Raw genomic sequence first — 15,355 nt, 5'->3', positions numbered from 1 at the left:
AGAATGGAGTGACACAGCTAGGTCACCTTCTGAGAGTTAATTAGCAGTGGTAGATGTTCTTAAGGGAAAGATTTTCAAACACAAGTGTTTAAGTCATGGTAAGTGCTCATTATCAGTGGTGTAGCCAAAGGTAAATGCAGGTAAATGGAGTTTACCAACTTTTCACTGCCTGGCCTGGTACATCAAATGGATGAGTTTACCCACTTTTTAAATTACTGCTATATCACAGGGTTTAAAATACATTTGCTTTTCCATCACTTCACTCTTAATATTCCTCAGTGCTTTTCTTTGTCTGGCTCATTTTGTTGTAGCCTGGATATTATGTTCTTTTCAGTGGAAATTTACTTTTACAAAGGTTTATACAGTCCCTAGGCTGATTAGAAAGTATAGCTACAAAATACAGCAACTAAATGAATAAATGATAACTTAAATAGAAGGAGACACATTGTATACGATATTACTCTGTATATTACTTCCATCATATATCTTACTGGAAACCTTTTGTCTTGCTAGAACAACCCACCTCAAACCCCAAACCAACAACTGAGTCAATTATTTATTTTCTAGAGAGACATGGAGAACAGTAATGGAGTGGTGAGATACTTGGAAAACAAAGCTAATTAGATTGTATATGATGTACTAAATACTTCAATGATTTACAAAATAAAAAATCAGACTATGGATGTTTGCTTGGTTAAATTAGGTCCTGATAACTGACAATGTCTAAGACATCAGCTATAGATTTGAAAAGTCTCCTATCCTGGACACACATCTTTAATCTTATATGCTATTTGTCTTGACTTACTTTCTGTATTTACCAAAAACAGTTTTAAAATCACAATAATCTAATAAGAGAACAGCGGAGTTAATAAAACTTTATAGGTTTATATATGGTGGTACAAATCATGGTCTCCATTTAGTCAATTTTCTTTTGTTAGAATAAGCAGTTGAAATTGGAAAATCCTTGTTACAAATCCAGCTTTTCAGTTTAAAATTGTACATGTAAGAATAAACAAGTCAGCCTTTCATGAAAGGCCCAAAGCTGTTGGTTTATATAGTGAATCTCCCAGTGAAGTGCACGGAGCAACATCAGACAGTCGCATTTACTACAATGTATTGCACAACACATCATCAGTAGTTTTCTGCTAACAAATACGCTCTCCTCTTACCTTTTGCTCTTGATGGAGAAGAAGGAGAGGAGCTAGTTAAAGGCTTTCTAAGGGTGGTATACGGGCCTTGGGTATCTGTACGGCCCAGGCTGGCCCTGTTGGCGTTCTGATCGCTGTGTGCCCTCTGATGACTTACAGCAGGTTCCGACTTCCTCCTTTTTCTGTAGTCACTCGCAGTGCTTGCAGAACTACAGAAATAAGCAGTATTAACAGCAGTCTACCTCAGATCAGAATCCAGAATTTAAAAAGTAATGTCATAATCATATTGTTGGCTTATACATTAAACAATGCCAGAACAAATACATCAAAAACATGTAAAGAGGAGATGCGCTGGTCTCAAGCATCTTACCACATATTTCACAGAGAAAAGCTGAATTTCTTCTTCACCTAATTGTTTTAAAGTTTTATACAAAATTGCTATGTCATTTCCATAGTGAAGGCTTTGAAATAAATGCATCAAGTTTTCTTAGACTATTTTTTGGTACTAGAAGTTCAGCGCAAAGATAGGAAAAAGAGACTGAGAAGAGATGAGGTAGCGTGCTCAGGGAAACAGCACTGGAAGTGCTGCGGGCAGTAAGGTTAAATGAGAGGTTGCTGCAGTTGAGACAGCAGCTCGGGGATGTCAATGGAAAGACCCAGAAAACAGTGTGGCTTATTTTGAGTGTAAACAGTAAGTCCTTGTAAAACAAAAGTAAGATTTACACTTCAGTATCAAAATATGAACACCCTCTCCACGCATCTCTCTATTTTGCCAGTAGCTCATGAGGTGAACGGTAAAATCTGACTCTTCGTAACTGTCCTGGTTTTGCAGGGATAAAATTTATAGAATCACTTTTCTGTTACATTTTGTTTCAGTTTGTGGCCAGCTGTGGGATGGTGATCAAGGCCATTAGCAGTGACAGCCAGGGCAGCTGCCCCAGGCTGGCCCACAGGTGTATTCTGTAACATTAACGTCAGGGTCACAATAAATGGGAAAGCTGCTGGGGATGGGGGGCTCTTTGCTGTGCTCTCTTCAATGGTTACTATCCCTGGAGAGACTCACCACCACTCTATGAGCTAAGTGTAATTTTGTGTCTTTTGTATTAGTATTGATATTGGTTTTCTTATTTTATTAAATCTGTTTAAATTTCAACCCGTGAGCCTCCTTTTTTTCCCAATTCCCTTTCTCAGCTGGGGAGGGGAGACTGGGTGATAGAACAACTGGTTATTGTTTAGCTCTGGGTGCGGGCTAAAAGGAGACAGTAACATCTGCTGGCTTCAGATCACAAAGAAAACCCTCAGGCTGTATAATCTGTGTCTACTGAAATCATATATTGTATTTCTTACCTAGATGGCCTGTCCAGGCCTTTGTCTGTTGAATAGTGATGATATAAGGAAGCCTGTGAAAACAAATACATGAATCTGTTATATGTCTGTATTTGAAAAAAGAGTGACAATTTCTGCTTATCATGTTTGATTATGATTGTTAGTCTGTGACAAATCCTATAAAAACAGACTGATGATTAACATCCTGGGCACTCCAACATAGATACTGCAATATTTCATGAGATTAGTTATGCAGTTTTTAAAAAGCATCACTAGATTTCATTTCATATTCTACTTCAATAATATTTTTTCTTTTAAAGCACTACTCAATAATGATCAAAGTCATGCTTCTCTATACCCTTTTCAAAAATAGACACAGAACAGCTGAAACAAACTTTCACTATAAAAACCTGAAAAAAATTCCTTCATGCGCAAGTGAGGTCTGCAGAGCTTCTCCTCCCCCTCAATTACTCACCCAAATCCCACAATCAATTAGAGCCAGAAACTTTTGTAAATCCCATGACGTTTTTGGCCAGTTGTTGACCACCTTATATTCCTGGTAGGAACAGTTCTTATTTACAGAACGTTAATTATTGCTTATGGAGTTACAGTAGTAGCTACTGCATGAACCCTGGAAGATGGAATGGAGTACTGCTCCATAATTTTATTATTAATACAAAGTCAACCTTAAATGACCACTAATTATGAATCAATCATTTCATACATTTCAAACCTGCAGTCAGAATTAGGTAATACTACAGTTCTGGTAACTAACTATGAATCTAGAATGGACTGCGTGGTCCCTGGGGTATTTCTTCATGGCTACAAAGCAGAGTGGTTCAAAGTTAAACTTCTTTTAAGTTCCTGGCATGTCATTTCAGAGCTAACCTGATGGACTGGAAATAGAACTATCGTACAGCTTCGTAAGCTGCAGGAACTATTTTTCTCTCCATAGAAGCCTTTAGACTTTTTCTCTGCATGGAAAAATTTTTACAGACTTCTCTGTACTGAAGGACTGCAGAAGGAATAGCACTCATGGCCTGTGTAAGTGCTTTTTTTTTTTGTTAGGTATTCTGTTTTCCCAGTGATTTGAATTGCAAGTTCATGAATAGGACTTCACCCAGATTTGTAAACTGACACGTATACTCCTAGAAGGCATCTGTAGTCTAGGAATATTTAGGAACAGATTTCATGAGACTGCATACTTTACATGACATTCTAGCATAACTGTTGAAACTACTCTTACGGGGGGGGCGCTATAAAGACAATACAATTGTTCAGTTAGAGCTCATTTGCCAGTAGGTTTCCTTATTTAAGACCTGTATCACATCCCAAGTGACCCCATCAGGACACTAACTGAAGTTTTGATTTCTGGATTATACTGAAATTTATTATACTGTGAGGCAGGGAGAGCCACACAAACATGACACAATACGGATCAAATGTTATCTAAAACTTGAGCTAAGATCATTCCACTTTTCTCAGTAATTTTTAACTGAAGTTTAATTTAAATCACACTAAAAGTCAGGTAAAAAAACTTTCAGGCTTTTGGTAAGAATGGTAGCTGAGATGTAAACAGTTAAAAGATGTTAATAATCAAAGACTTTAAAGTTACTTTCCAGAGAAAATAAGTCCTCTGTAACTTATTTAAGGGCATCTCTGCATAGGGTTTCAAAACATTTATTTTTTCTAAACAGAAATTTCTTTGCTTTGTGGACAGGTATTCAAGTATTTCTTCTGTGTTACTGCTTATTACTACTATTATTCTCACTGTTAAGTACTGCTATGTTTGTAAACTCCAGTTTGGATCAGAATCACTTGCTGTATGAACACAAAGGTAGAATCCCTCCTCAAGTGAGATTACAAATCTGGGATAAGTGATCTATAAAGAATATGCTCACTGCAAAAAACAGTTACATAAACCTGACCACCAGAAATGGCAGAACCAGGTTCCCGATACTTCTTTCAAGTCATACTTGGCTGAACTTGTAAAACGCTGTGGTAGAACTAGCTCTAACACGGATTTCTATTAGATTAAGCATTATGAATATGAGCTGTATCCTATCAGTAGTGTTTATGCACTGCTCTTGTTCCTCGTGATTTCAACAGAAATATGGAAGGCAACAAATTTTGAAAACAACACCAGGTTGTAGCATTGGCCAACAGGTTATGGCAACTCTGATGTTTTGCCAAGAGAAAGTATAGGAACTGGCCTGTAATTGAAGGAATTGAGGTTTCTGGCCTATTTCAAGGCTTCTTGGTCATCTTGGGCAGTTCAACATGGCATGTTTTTATCCCACAAACTCTCACATGCATTTAATTGGGGAAATCTCAAAGTAAGCACATGTCTACGAATAAAGGAAACCCAAGGTCTTGGTTATAACTACTTCTCTGTTATCTTCCAATTTATTTTGAAATGAAATAGACTACTGGACTAAATCATGAAACCATGATGATTGTACCACTTCATTGTTTTAGTAATTTGTGTATTTAAACTTGCTAGTCTTTGCATCTCTTCAGAATGGAAGCAATGCAAGACTTAGGTAATGCCTCTAAGAGTGATGTGTCTTTGTGAGATTTCAGTCTCTTTTTTTAATATTCTATCACCATATTAGAGGCAAAGCTGAGGCAATTTCTCTGCTGCTGCTCAAATTCTTACATGGATAGTGTTAAATCGTTCCTGTCAGAGCTCATTTAGCCCAAAGCTTCTGAAACCACTTCTAAACAACAAATGTGATTCTATTGTAATGCACTACATTCTTCTAGATGACAAATATTTTGTTTTATAATGAAATGGGAAATCAAAAGAATAGATTTCCTCTTTTTCTCATCCTTATCCTCCCACTGCTGCACTGGTATTATGGGTTTTCAGGTTGTGGAAACTGATGCTCAAGTTCTGGCAACATACAACTCCGCTCCAGTGACTTATGCTATGAACGAAAGAGGGGAGAGAGAAACAAAAGCTCCAAAAATTACTTTAGTGCTATGCTAAAAAAAAGGGCTACTTGTCATGCAGTCATTTTCAGCTCATCCAATACAACCTCCAGACGTGATCTCTATTCATCTGCATCTCATTTACAGTAGAGAATGACGTGCATGCAACCTACAGTGTGTGCACTACAGTAGGAACGAGAAAGTGGCATTAAAAAAGTTATCAATGGCAATATGTCCACGGGCTAAGAATTACTATTGTGTTTATTCTTTGTAAATTAACATGTCCTCAAGCTACACTGATCTGCAATTTGCAGCCTCTGTATGAGAGATCACACAAGCTGGGAATTAAGCTGTTACCAAGAGGAGCAAGGTGAGGTAGTGGGACAGAGCCCACATTCTCAAGGAACAGGGAAGTGTGCATCAGTGATGTCAGGGGGATGCTTCTCTCAGTGAAGCAGGTCTGCTGCAGCAACAGCCTGTTGGAAGAAGACTAGCAACAACAATCGTTGCATTGTTCTTAGGTGATAAACTATGTATGACACTTTAAAATAAAAATTGATTTATGGATTCAAATGTGAGGAACAGAAACAGGTAATTTTTGATGAAAGTATTTTAAGTACCACAACCTGGCTGATAAAGTCAATGGACTTGAACATTAGAGAGAAGGGGTACTGTGAAACAAAACCATACCATCTGCTCTAGGAAAGGAGTAAAGAATCAAACCTCCTTTCCATAGGCAGATTAAATATAAGCCCGTGTTTTGGAGCCAGTTCTGTTATGGAGGTCTACTGGAGACCATCAGATTCTCAGACAGACCATAAACCTACTATTAGCACTTAGGAAATTATCCCTATTTCATTTCTCAATATTCAGAATGTGTATAGGGCTCAGGATGAGTGCTTTACTGTTAACCTATTCTATCTAAACAAAATGTCATGATATTTGTTTTTTAAAATATATTCTAAAGAAGGTATTCATTCCCAAGTCTTTACTGTTCACACAGTTCATATTTCTTTTGAATTTTTTGAACTTTACTGTTCATACAGTTAATATTTTCAAGTTTTTCTTTACATCATCTGAAAGCTGAAAACTACTTTATGACAATTCTCCCATCACTATCTAACTTCAGTGATTTTAAGATAAATATCTAATATTATGAAGTCTGCCTGAAATAAAACAATAGAAGCCAGCGGCAGAGTTGCTCACACCAACAGCTAGTGTAACCACAGTTCTCCTCACATTTCTACACAACAGAGTGAAGCAAAGGCCTCAGGTCTGTGTGCTTCCCTACACTACTCATCTTTGTTCACCAGTCACTGCCATGGTCCAGTACCAGCAGAGGAAGGAAACTCGGGCTCACAGGTAATCTCTGTTAGAACTGTTGCATGAGGTGATACAAAAATTGCAGATTGTCATTGTGGGGTTTCTTGCACAGGTGCCAACCCCTTCCATTAGAGACTGGACCGAGACCATCTGTCACATGACACTGGCCAAAGAGCCATGAGACAGTGATTACTTTCCACCACTTGTAATGGCTCCAGGGCTACACACACCGTGATGTAAATCCCAAGGGCGGTGCAGATCCCCATTGCCTCCTATGGAAGGCAATGGGTAAATCACACAACTGAAACCAAACCAGAGAGAATTTCTTTATCCACAGCATTCCCCAGGCCACAGATAGTGTGTTAGCGATCAGCCTAAGACAGCAAGAAGTGTGTGTCGTGCTAAAATTGACTGCTGGGTTAATATATCTCTTTTGCTTTCTGTCCTTTAAGATACTCTTATCACCTTGAATGTCACTTGCCCTTTTGCCCTTCTTTGATGCCTTCTTTGAAGTTTTTTCTATATGAAAAATACTGTATATTGCACATTCTACAATACTAATTCTTACCACCAGCATACATTATTATGTATAGGCTGTATGGAGTTTATACCTTCTACCCCCAGGTAGGGCTGCACTGATATGGCATATAGGGGAAAGCGAACAGTGGATACAGATGGTTTTTACTGCCAAGAGTGGGTGCCACTGTTTGTAGCTGTCCTATCAGCTCTGCGGCATTTATTGACCCATGATCCCTCCAAGCCACTTCCAGATGGCCCAACAGAACCCATTTCCCCCACTCCCCCGTCTCCAAAGCTAATTAGGCATCTTCCAGAATATTCAACGCTGCTCTATATGGATAAAGGCTGCCTCACAAAAATAATACAAATATTGGAGACGGCCACCCCAAACTACGAAATATAGACTTTTTTGAATATTTTGATTCAGTTCTACTCAACAACCCAGATATATATATTTACAATTAAGCCAATGTTTTAGCTGTTTTCATGCATCAAGGCTTTAATGGTGACTGAAAATGAAGTTAGAAAAAGTAGGCAAAAGCTGTAAACAACAAACAGGCTTGTTTGCATGATGGTTCTAATACTTCAACAAGTTATTTGGAATATCCACCCCCCCCCCCCGCTTTGCCCCCCCCCTTCCCCCCCCCGGAAAAATATTTAATTTGCTGTAGTTTATGAACGTGATTTATCATATTCAAAGATTTAAAAAGTTTCAAAATAAAAGATAGAAGTCTTTGTAAATTGAATAAAGAGAAACACAGTGTTATTTAATAGCCGTTTTACCCAGACCTACTGAACATGATAATATCTCAAATAATCATGCTAGGGCTTTTAAATTGTCTTCTCCAATATAGAGAGTACTCTCCAGTATGAATGAAGGCCTAGAAGCTTATTGTCTTGGAGAACTGGGCCCAAATTTCACAACCATGAGGTTTTTCCAGATTTACAGAGCTTAAAACCAAACCAAAGTAACTTGCAAACAATTAACAATTTAAGGCCATGATTTGCATTTAATTTTAGGAGAGGCTAAAGAAGGTAAGAATGAATGACGAACATGAACAAAGTAAAGCCACCAAATGAAGTAAAGTTGTAATTACAGAATTCACTGACTTTTGCCCTAACACACTAAAATGGGGAGGAGGGGAGAAGGAATGAAAGCCTGAATCTCTCCCACTCAGAGTAGGGCAATGACAGCCCATGACCTGATCTTGATGCATTTTACTTGGAGTAATGACAGTGACTGTCAATCCTGCAGTTGTAAATTTACAAAAGGATTATTAATCGCTGTATATCCTGATTAGCAACCTTAGCTGTAAATACTTAATTGGAGAAATGATAGCTTAGCCACAAAGGCTTTCACTTGACATATAGAATTTGCAGTCAGATATTTTAATTAAAAAAAGACTACTGTGCTGGTGTATTAATTGTGTCTGAAAGCAACGCACTTGCCCAGCTCTGAAGAATTGGGAATTTGTCAAAGAGTTAGAGACGTATGGGCTGTCATGTAATTCTGAGTGTTAATCTCTGAGAAGTTTTGGGGATGAGGACTCACAGTTCCTAGGATAATAAGACCAACATCCAAATGCACTAGTGATCTGGAAAGATATGAAGACAAAGATACAATGATTGTGAATTAGAAATGTCTCACAGCTATCGGAAGGAAACCACTAAATTTTAACAAACTTAACACATAAATGGTGAGCACTCCAACCCTTCTTCCCAAGAGAATCATCTGAACAAGAATCATTCATTTACCTCGTTGGAAACACCAGAAGAACTGTCTTGAACATAGTCCAAAAGCTTTTTAGGTGGCTGCATCATAAAAGCAGAAGTGTAGAGATGAAATGGAGTAGAATCAATGGCAGCAAGGAATGAAACATGTGGAGATGGTGACACAGTTAGAAACTAAGTGTTGACAATGTCAGATACAAAGAGTGACACATATGGGTAGAAGGAAGAATGTGTTACACTATTTTTACATTATAAGCATCTTAATAAAATGTTAGTAACTTTAGGTGGTAAAATTTACAAGTGGAATTGTTGAATCAATACTAGCAATTTTTAATACTGATGAGACAGAAGAGTGTAGAGCATCACAGTTATGTTCTGCTGGGGAAATCTCAATATACTTTATCTTACAGGAGACACTATTCTCAGGTTATCATTATCAGTAAAATATTGTTGACATATTGTTCATCAGAAGAATGTATCTGGACTGTTTCTGCCCATCTAGAGGGAGGAATGACAAAACAGCTTGAATGGCTAGATAAAAGGAGATAAAAGGTAATCAGTGAAAATATGATACATTATAGACCACTAGACAACAAATTAAACTCAGATACATTTAACTTTTAAAAATTATTATTTTCCAGTGGCATTCAATGGGTAATTTTTTTAAATGTTATGATTAAAAAATTAAAGTTTTAAAAGAACGTATGTGGTTTGCTTTCTCTTCTGCCCTCACCGAAGTAGCTGGGAGTTCTGATTCTGGCTTATGGCTAGCTACAAAAAGGGACTCAGGTACCTGGTTCCCAGAGTGCCCCCATGGCCCTGTGTCAGGTGCTCAGGCTCCTCATGTAGCCTGGCTTGTCAGTAATTAGCACGTTGAGGGGGGCTCCAGAGAATTGCTAGCTAACAGGGAAAGGTAAGAATGGGAATGTTTTAAATCCTGATACTCTCAAGCTCAAACGCCATGTCTATTTGGGATTTCCTTCCTGTGGGCAGGTGCTTTTTTTTTTTTTTTTCTCAAGCTGCCCAGGATCCTGGGGAGCTATGAGAATACTTAACCAGACTGAGGGAATGCTTGGGTTTACCTCCCTCCTTTTTCTGAGGGGATCTGAACTCACTTGTTTTTTACCTGTTTGGAAAGTACCCTAACCACCATGTCAGACATTCTTCTGGGATGAAGACATTTGTTATCCTTTTTCCTAAAGATGTTAGAGTGTACAGCAAAGAATCTGAGCTAGGCAGAGCCAGAGAGGGTGTATGCAAAAGCAAGAGCAGGTGCATCTCCATCCTAGTCATTAAGGCACTGTGCAGGGAGGCAGTGAAACCTAGTTCAGTCTTGCTTCGAGGACAATGTTATGGTTTTATCCTTATACAAAATATATAAACAGCCTTTGGTGCTTACATCTAATTAAGCCTGTGGCATTTGCAGAAGAACTGTGAGCACCTAGGCAAGCAAAGGTGAAAACCTGGGGTATCTCTGATGTTTAGGTGTTTCAACCAAATGGAGCTGTTCAGGTTTATAATTTTAAAGGTAAATGCTTGTAGTAGGACTAAGGTAGCATCTGGTTGCCTGAGTTCTTTTTTTGGACCTGGCTATTTGTGAAAATCGGAGCAGAACTGAAGACATTGTTCAAGCAGGTGTCCAGCTTGAAAACAGAGCAAACCCCTATCTCTGTGTTCAGGTACAAAATAGGTATTCTCTATGTATGCATCTAAGAGAGGAAAAAAAGGCAAAAAATCTCATTATTTACTGCCATAAGCAATTTGTATATGGCCACGTGCATTTAAATTTAGACACATTCATTCAAGTAAAATACATGATTTGTAACTTAGCATCCCTAATGCAAACTGACATGTTTTTCTGTTCTGAAAGATTGTTCAAAAATAATCCAGCCAAATGCAAAGATTTAGGGAGACTAGTAAACATCCCTGTTTAACATGCAATTTGTCTGTTCTTAAATATTTACACACTACTATTTGTCTAATATGTAGTTCGTATTAAAGCTATTAAAGCCACTACTCTGGCAAGATAAGGGTCCACTTGAAAAATAATAGTTATATGCATGAGACGACTTTACTGACCTTTCTCAAAAAAAATCATATTAACTTTACTGGCATATGTGTGCTGAATTTGGTAGTTTGTAAATTCCTCATTACAAAAATATTTTTCCTAATGTTGAAATATGAATATTCTGTCCTCACTTACCGGACGTCCAAACTCCAGTTCTGAAAAGAATTTATACCAGGGTTCGTTTTCTAAATCTATGTCATCTGGGTTTATGCGATCAGTCTGGAGGAGTTGTGAAGGAAAAGGGAAGGAAAAGGCACACACTGAGCAAAGTGCTAGAAATGCCATGTCACTTTAACAATACACACACACAAACACAAAACAAATGGGGAAACGAGTCGAATAAAATCAAAGAGTGAAGATGGGATTTAAGATAGAGAACATTCTTGTTCAAGAGCTGTCATTGACTGATAGTTTTAATACTTTTCTTTTTGTTGCTGCTCTTCCAATGACTGGAAGATGTTAAACATTTTAAAATTACTCTTTTAAAGCTAAGAGGGCTCTTCAACCACTTCTGTAAACATCACTGCATTACTTAAGCACATTTAATGCTACTAAAGATTCCTTTTTAAGAAGACGGTTTAAATGATAGTCATCTTCAGGATAAGCAAGAAATTGCCCATCTGATCAGCAATAAAGAAATAATTTTATCAGTATTGCTTTTGGTCATTCCTTGTCTTCTCACAAAGCATGTTAATTCTGGATCTTGCTGTCTTGAAGCAAGTGCTGAGCAGAGATTATCAATATGCATCATGCAGGCATGACTATATTAAAAAGCCACTTCAGCATATGAAATGGAACCGGTATATTTTAAATTCTATGGCCAAAAAATAGGGAACAAAAAATGATGCATTCCATAATATTCATTTTAGCAGTATTTTGTAATGCTTTTTCTCCCACAGCCTTGTTGACATAATGAAGCATTTTTTTCCACAGTGAAATACATTGTTTTCATCTGAAAATTCTCACAGCAAAGGGATAAAGTAGCACTTGAAGATAGCATTAAGAAAATTTTTCAATGAACAGAAGAATAATTGACAGATTTATTCAAGTAGCATGAAAACATGACAGTGCAAAACAGTAGAGCTCCCAATGGGATATCTAATCAGCTGTAAACTTGGCTGCATTAATTATTTTCTAAATAGCTCCAGTTCCTTTGTAGGATCTGATGTAAGCTGTCATGCAGCACAGAATTACAGTGAAGTGTTGGCTTAAAGATCTCTGAAACAGAGAAAGCCTCTTGTTAAAGATATTGCTGAATTTAAAATTTGGTCCTCCACAACTGTAATTACCAGATCTTAGACACTAATTATGCTGTGACCTAGAAAACAACCCTCAAAGAAGACAGGGTCCTCCATAAAGAATGATACCGGTGATTAAGTATGTAACACTTTTTCCTCCTGAGTTAAGCTGTCACCAATACACCAGAGCAATCACATACAGCTATTTCTGTTTTATGCAAGAGATAACACTGCTCTTGACCATTTCAGGTAATTAAACATCTTACAGCACTTCTCTTGCTGCCTTTGATGTTACTGGAACAGACTGCCAACTTTGCTCTATTGAAAGGTCAACAACCCTTTTGAACTACCTTGGTCCTCACATATCTATAAACTGTTCATGCAATATCTGGACACCAACTGTTGTTTTATAGATTTATCTTCACAATGTCCCTTTCAAGTTAAGTGAAGTATTATTCCTGTGAACAGAGTGGGAAGTGAATGCCAGTGATGAACAACTTGTCTGTGGTCTCTAGCAGGGTTAGGAGTGAAGCTGCTCTGCAGTTCTGGCCTTGCATTTCCACTATCCACAGACATAATTCAGCACTACTAATGACAACTGTTTCAACTCAGCTATACATATCCAAGTCTTAGGTACAAAACCACCACTGAAATTAGTTTCGTGACCTTACCAGTAAAGATTTGTGACCTTAATAGGGACTACAATCGATTTAAGAAAAAACACAATTCTCTTCTACAGAGAGATGAAGGCATGAGGGCAAAAATTGATAAATTCACAATACAGAAGATAACTTCACTATATATCACCTTGATTCCCATTACAGAGAATGCTTGGTATATTCAGAGTTTTTTGCTTAACTTAAAAAAAAAAAAATCCATGATTTATATCTGGATAATCTGAGAAGACAGTAATAAGCAATTGCTTATTTCTCCAAACTAAGTGACAGTATGTTGAAATATTTATAGCACGTTTTCATCTTTACGTTATACCAATGAATTAATTTTCATGGACAGAAATGTTAATATCAATGATTGGGTTCATCTACATAAAATAAATAAATCACTTGAAATGCATATGGTGTGGAAATCGTGGAGCTGTTGGCACTACAAATCCAAGCCTACTGAAGTCACTTGCTTGGGTAGCCAGTGTCAGCCTTGTGAGCCTCAAGGTCCCCTGGAGAGCAGCAGCCCCACATCTACACATTGATGGACTGGTGTCCTTTCTCACAGTGAGTGAGAACACACTGTCAGACCAGCTGGGCTTCCACCCATCTAGCCAAGGAGATAAAAATGAGAATGGGAGCTGGCTCCTATTTTATCTTCAAATAGTCTATTTGAACTAGTTGAAAGCTTAAAAACGTCCGCATTTCTGCTTGTAAAGAAAAAGCTAGAAATAGTATATTTTATGTAGTTTCTAAGTTTTTGAGTTCTCCTCGTGCGTGCAAATAAATAGCAATAAATAGTGCAAATAAAATGAGAGTATAAGAAAGTATGTAAACTCCATGCACCCAAGCCCTACTTTTATTTCCAGCTTGAACCGCAGAGGGCAGCAAACAGAAAGAAACTGAGCACTGAAGTTTGCAAGTTCACTGCTGGCTGGCAGCTCTAGGGAGGACTGCATCCCCTGTGCTACCAATATCAATACACAGGCAATTGATTTCGCTTGGCTTTCAGATTCAATTTTGCTGATGGACCTTTTTCTATTTTCTCCCCTTCTAAGAGACTTAAAACGAACAAATCATTTTGACTTAAAAAACTGATCTTGGCTTGGTCTCACAAAGTATCCCCCAAACTGCTTGAACAGAGGGTAAAAGCAATAAGAAGGTAAATTCCCTTTTTATGACTTGTCAGACAAACCAAGTCACCTTCCTATACTCTTATCCTTAATCTAGTCATTTAGCAACATTTTTATTACTTGTTGAAAATCTGCTACTAAAGACCAGTAAGTATCTTCACTCTTTTTGCTGTTTGTGACAGATGGTCAACACAGCACTGCATCAACATCCTCAAGTATAAAAGAAAACTGCCGTTGTTCTAAAAAAATACATCTGTAGTGTTGCATGCAGCTTTGCCTGTGCTTGATTTGATGTACACAGGTAGACATTCACAGGTAATAATCAGAAGTGTGCATTTAAACCGGTGAGTTAAATGGTTCTTATATGATCTGCATGGTGAAATTAACATTTGGCATTTGCAAGTTCAGACACCTTACTGAAGCCTCTTTGGAACAATGGACTGAGATGTTTGTCATCGATTTGGCCTTGGCATTTTATTAGCTCTAAAGAAGTTTGCTTTTTCTTTTCCTTTTTTCTTTTTTTTCTGACTACTTTTAAAGAGCTGTTGTAGGTCCAAGTCCACTACCAGATTGACTTGGTCTCCCCATATCTTTATGAGAAGACATATTTTTTAATGTCATATCAAAACATACCTACATGTGGAATTCCTGATTTCATTTTAAAACACCCTGAGAAATTTTTTTTAGTTGACAAAGTGTTCCTCAAGTAACTTAACTAACACCGAGTAGAATATTCTGATAACCAGCCTGAGGTGTCAAAGGTGATCAAACTTGCACATTCTAAAGAAAACCTCAAATTTTCCACCAGAGTAAAAAAACCAAAAACACCAACAAACAGATGTACATCATGGTGCAAGCCCGGTCTATTTCTGCTATTTAACAAACAGTAATGTTTTTTAATTCTGATCATGAAATCCTCTTGCAAGTAAACTCAGTAGAAAATTTGTATACTGAACATATATAAAAAAATCTAGAACATTAAACTAACCTGACAGTTTTATCTAGCACATGTGTACTTTCATGATTAGACTAAAACACCTAATGAAAATAAAAGCATCTATTGCTTGTCTCAATTTTACAAAGTCTTTCTTTACAGTAACACCAAGATTTTTCCTTACTTCCTTTACTGCAGAAATAGAGAAATGTACATGTATGAAGTACTTCACATATACAAGGTTGAAGCTAGTAAAGAATAAAAATTTAACTTCATATCCATATGAGTAGCATTAAATTATTACACTGCAATTTACTTATTTACTGAAAGTAAACATCC

General features: G+C 37.4%; 1 protein-coding gene across 11 annotated transcripts in view; it reads right to left on the bottom strand.

Annotated features, from left to right (window-relative positions):
• Positions 1 to 15,355, bottom strand: part of SORBS2 (sorbin and SH3 domain containing 2) — a 174,454-nt gene that overhangs the window by 28,986 nt on the left and 130,113 nt on the right. For 7 of the 11 annotated variants that reach the window (XM_068402641.1, XM_068402632.1, XM_068402633.1 and 4 more), the window contains 2 exons: positions 2,496 to 2,548; positions 1,170 to 1,357 (listed from right to left, as the gene is read on the bottom strand). In XM_068402641.1, the coding sequence (XP_068258742.1) occupies positions 1,170 to 1,357; positions 2,496 to 2,548 (241 nt within the window). Of the gene's footprint in view, positions 1 to 1,169; positions 1,358 to 2,495; positions 2,549 to 9,005; positions 9,063 to 11,184; positions 11,269 to 15,355 lie in introns of all 11 variants that reach the window. The other 4 variants (XM_068402637.1, XM_068402630.1, XM_068402631.1 and 1 more) reach the window with 2 other exon arrangements.

Source organism: Nyctibius grandis, chromosome 6 (assembly GCF_013368605.1).
Source record: "Nyctibius grandis isolate bNycGra1 chromosome 6, bNycGra1.pri, whole genome shotgun sequence".
Lineage (NCBI taxonomy): Eukaryota > Metazoa > Chordata > Aves > Nyctibiiformes > Nyctibiidae > Nyctibius > Nyctibius grandis.
The sequence above is the reverse complement of the archived record's forward strand: the minus strand, read 5'-3'. Positions and strand labels throughout refer to the sequence as shown.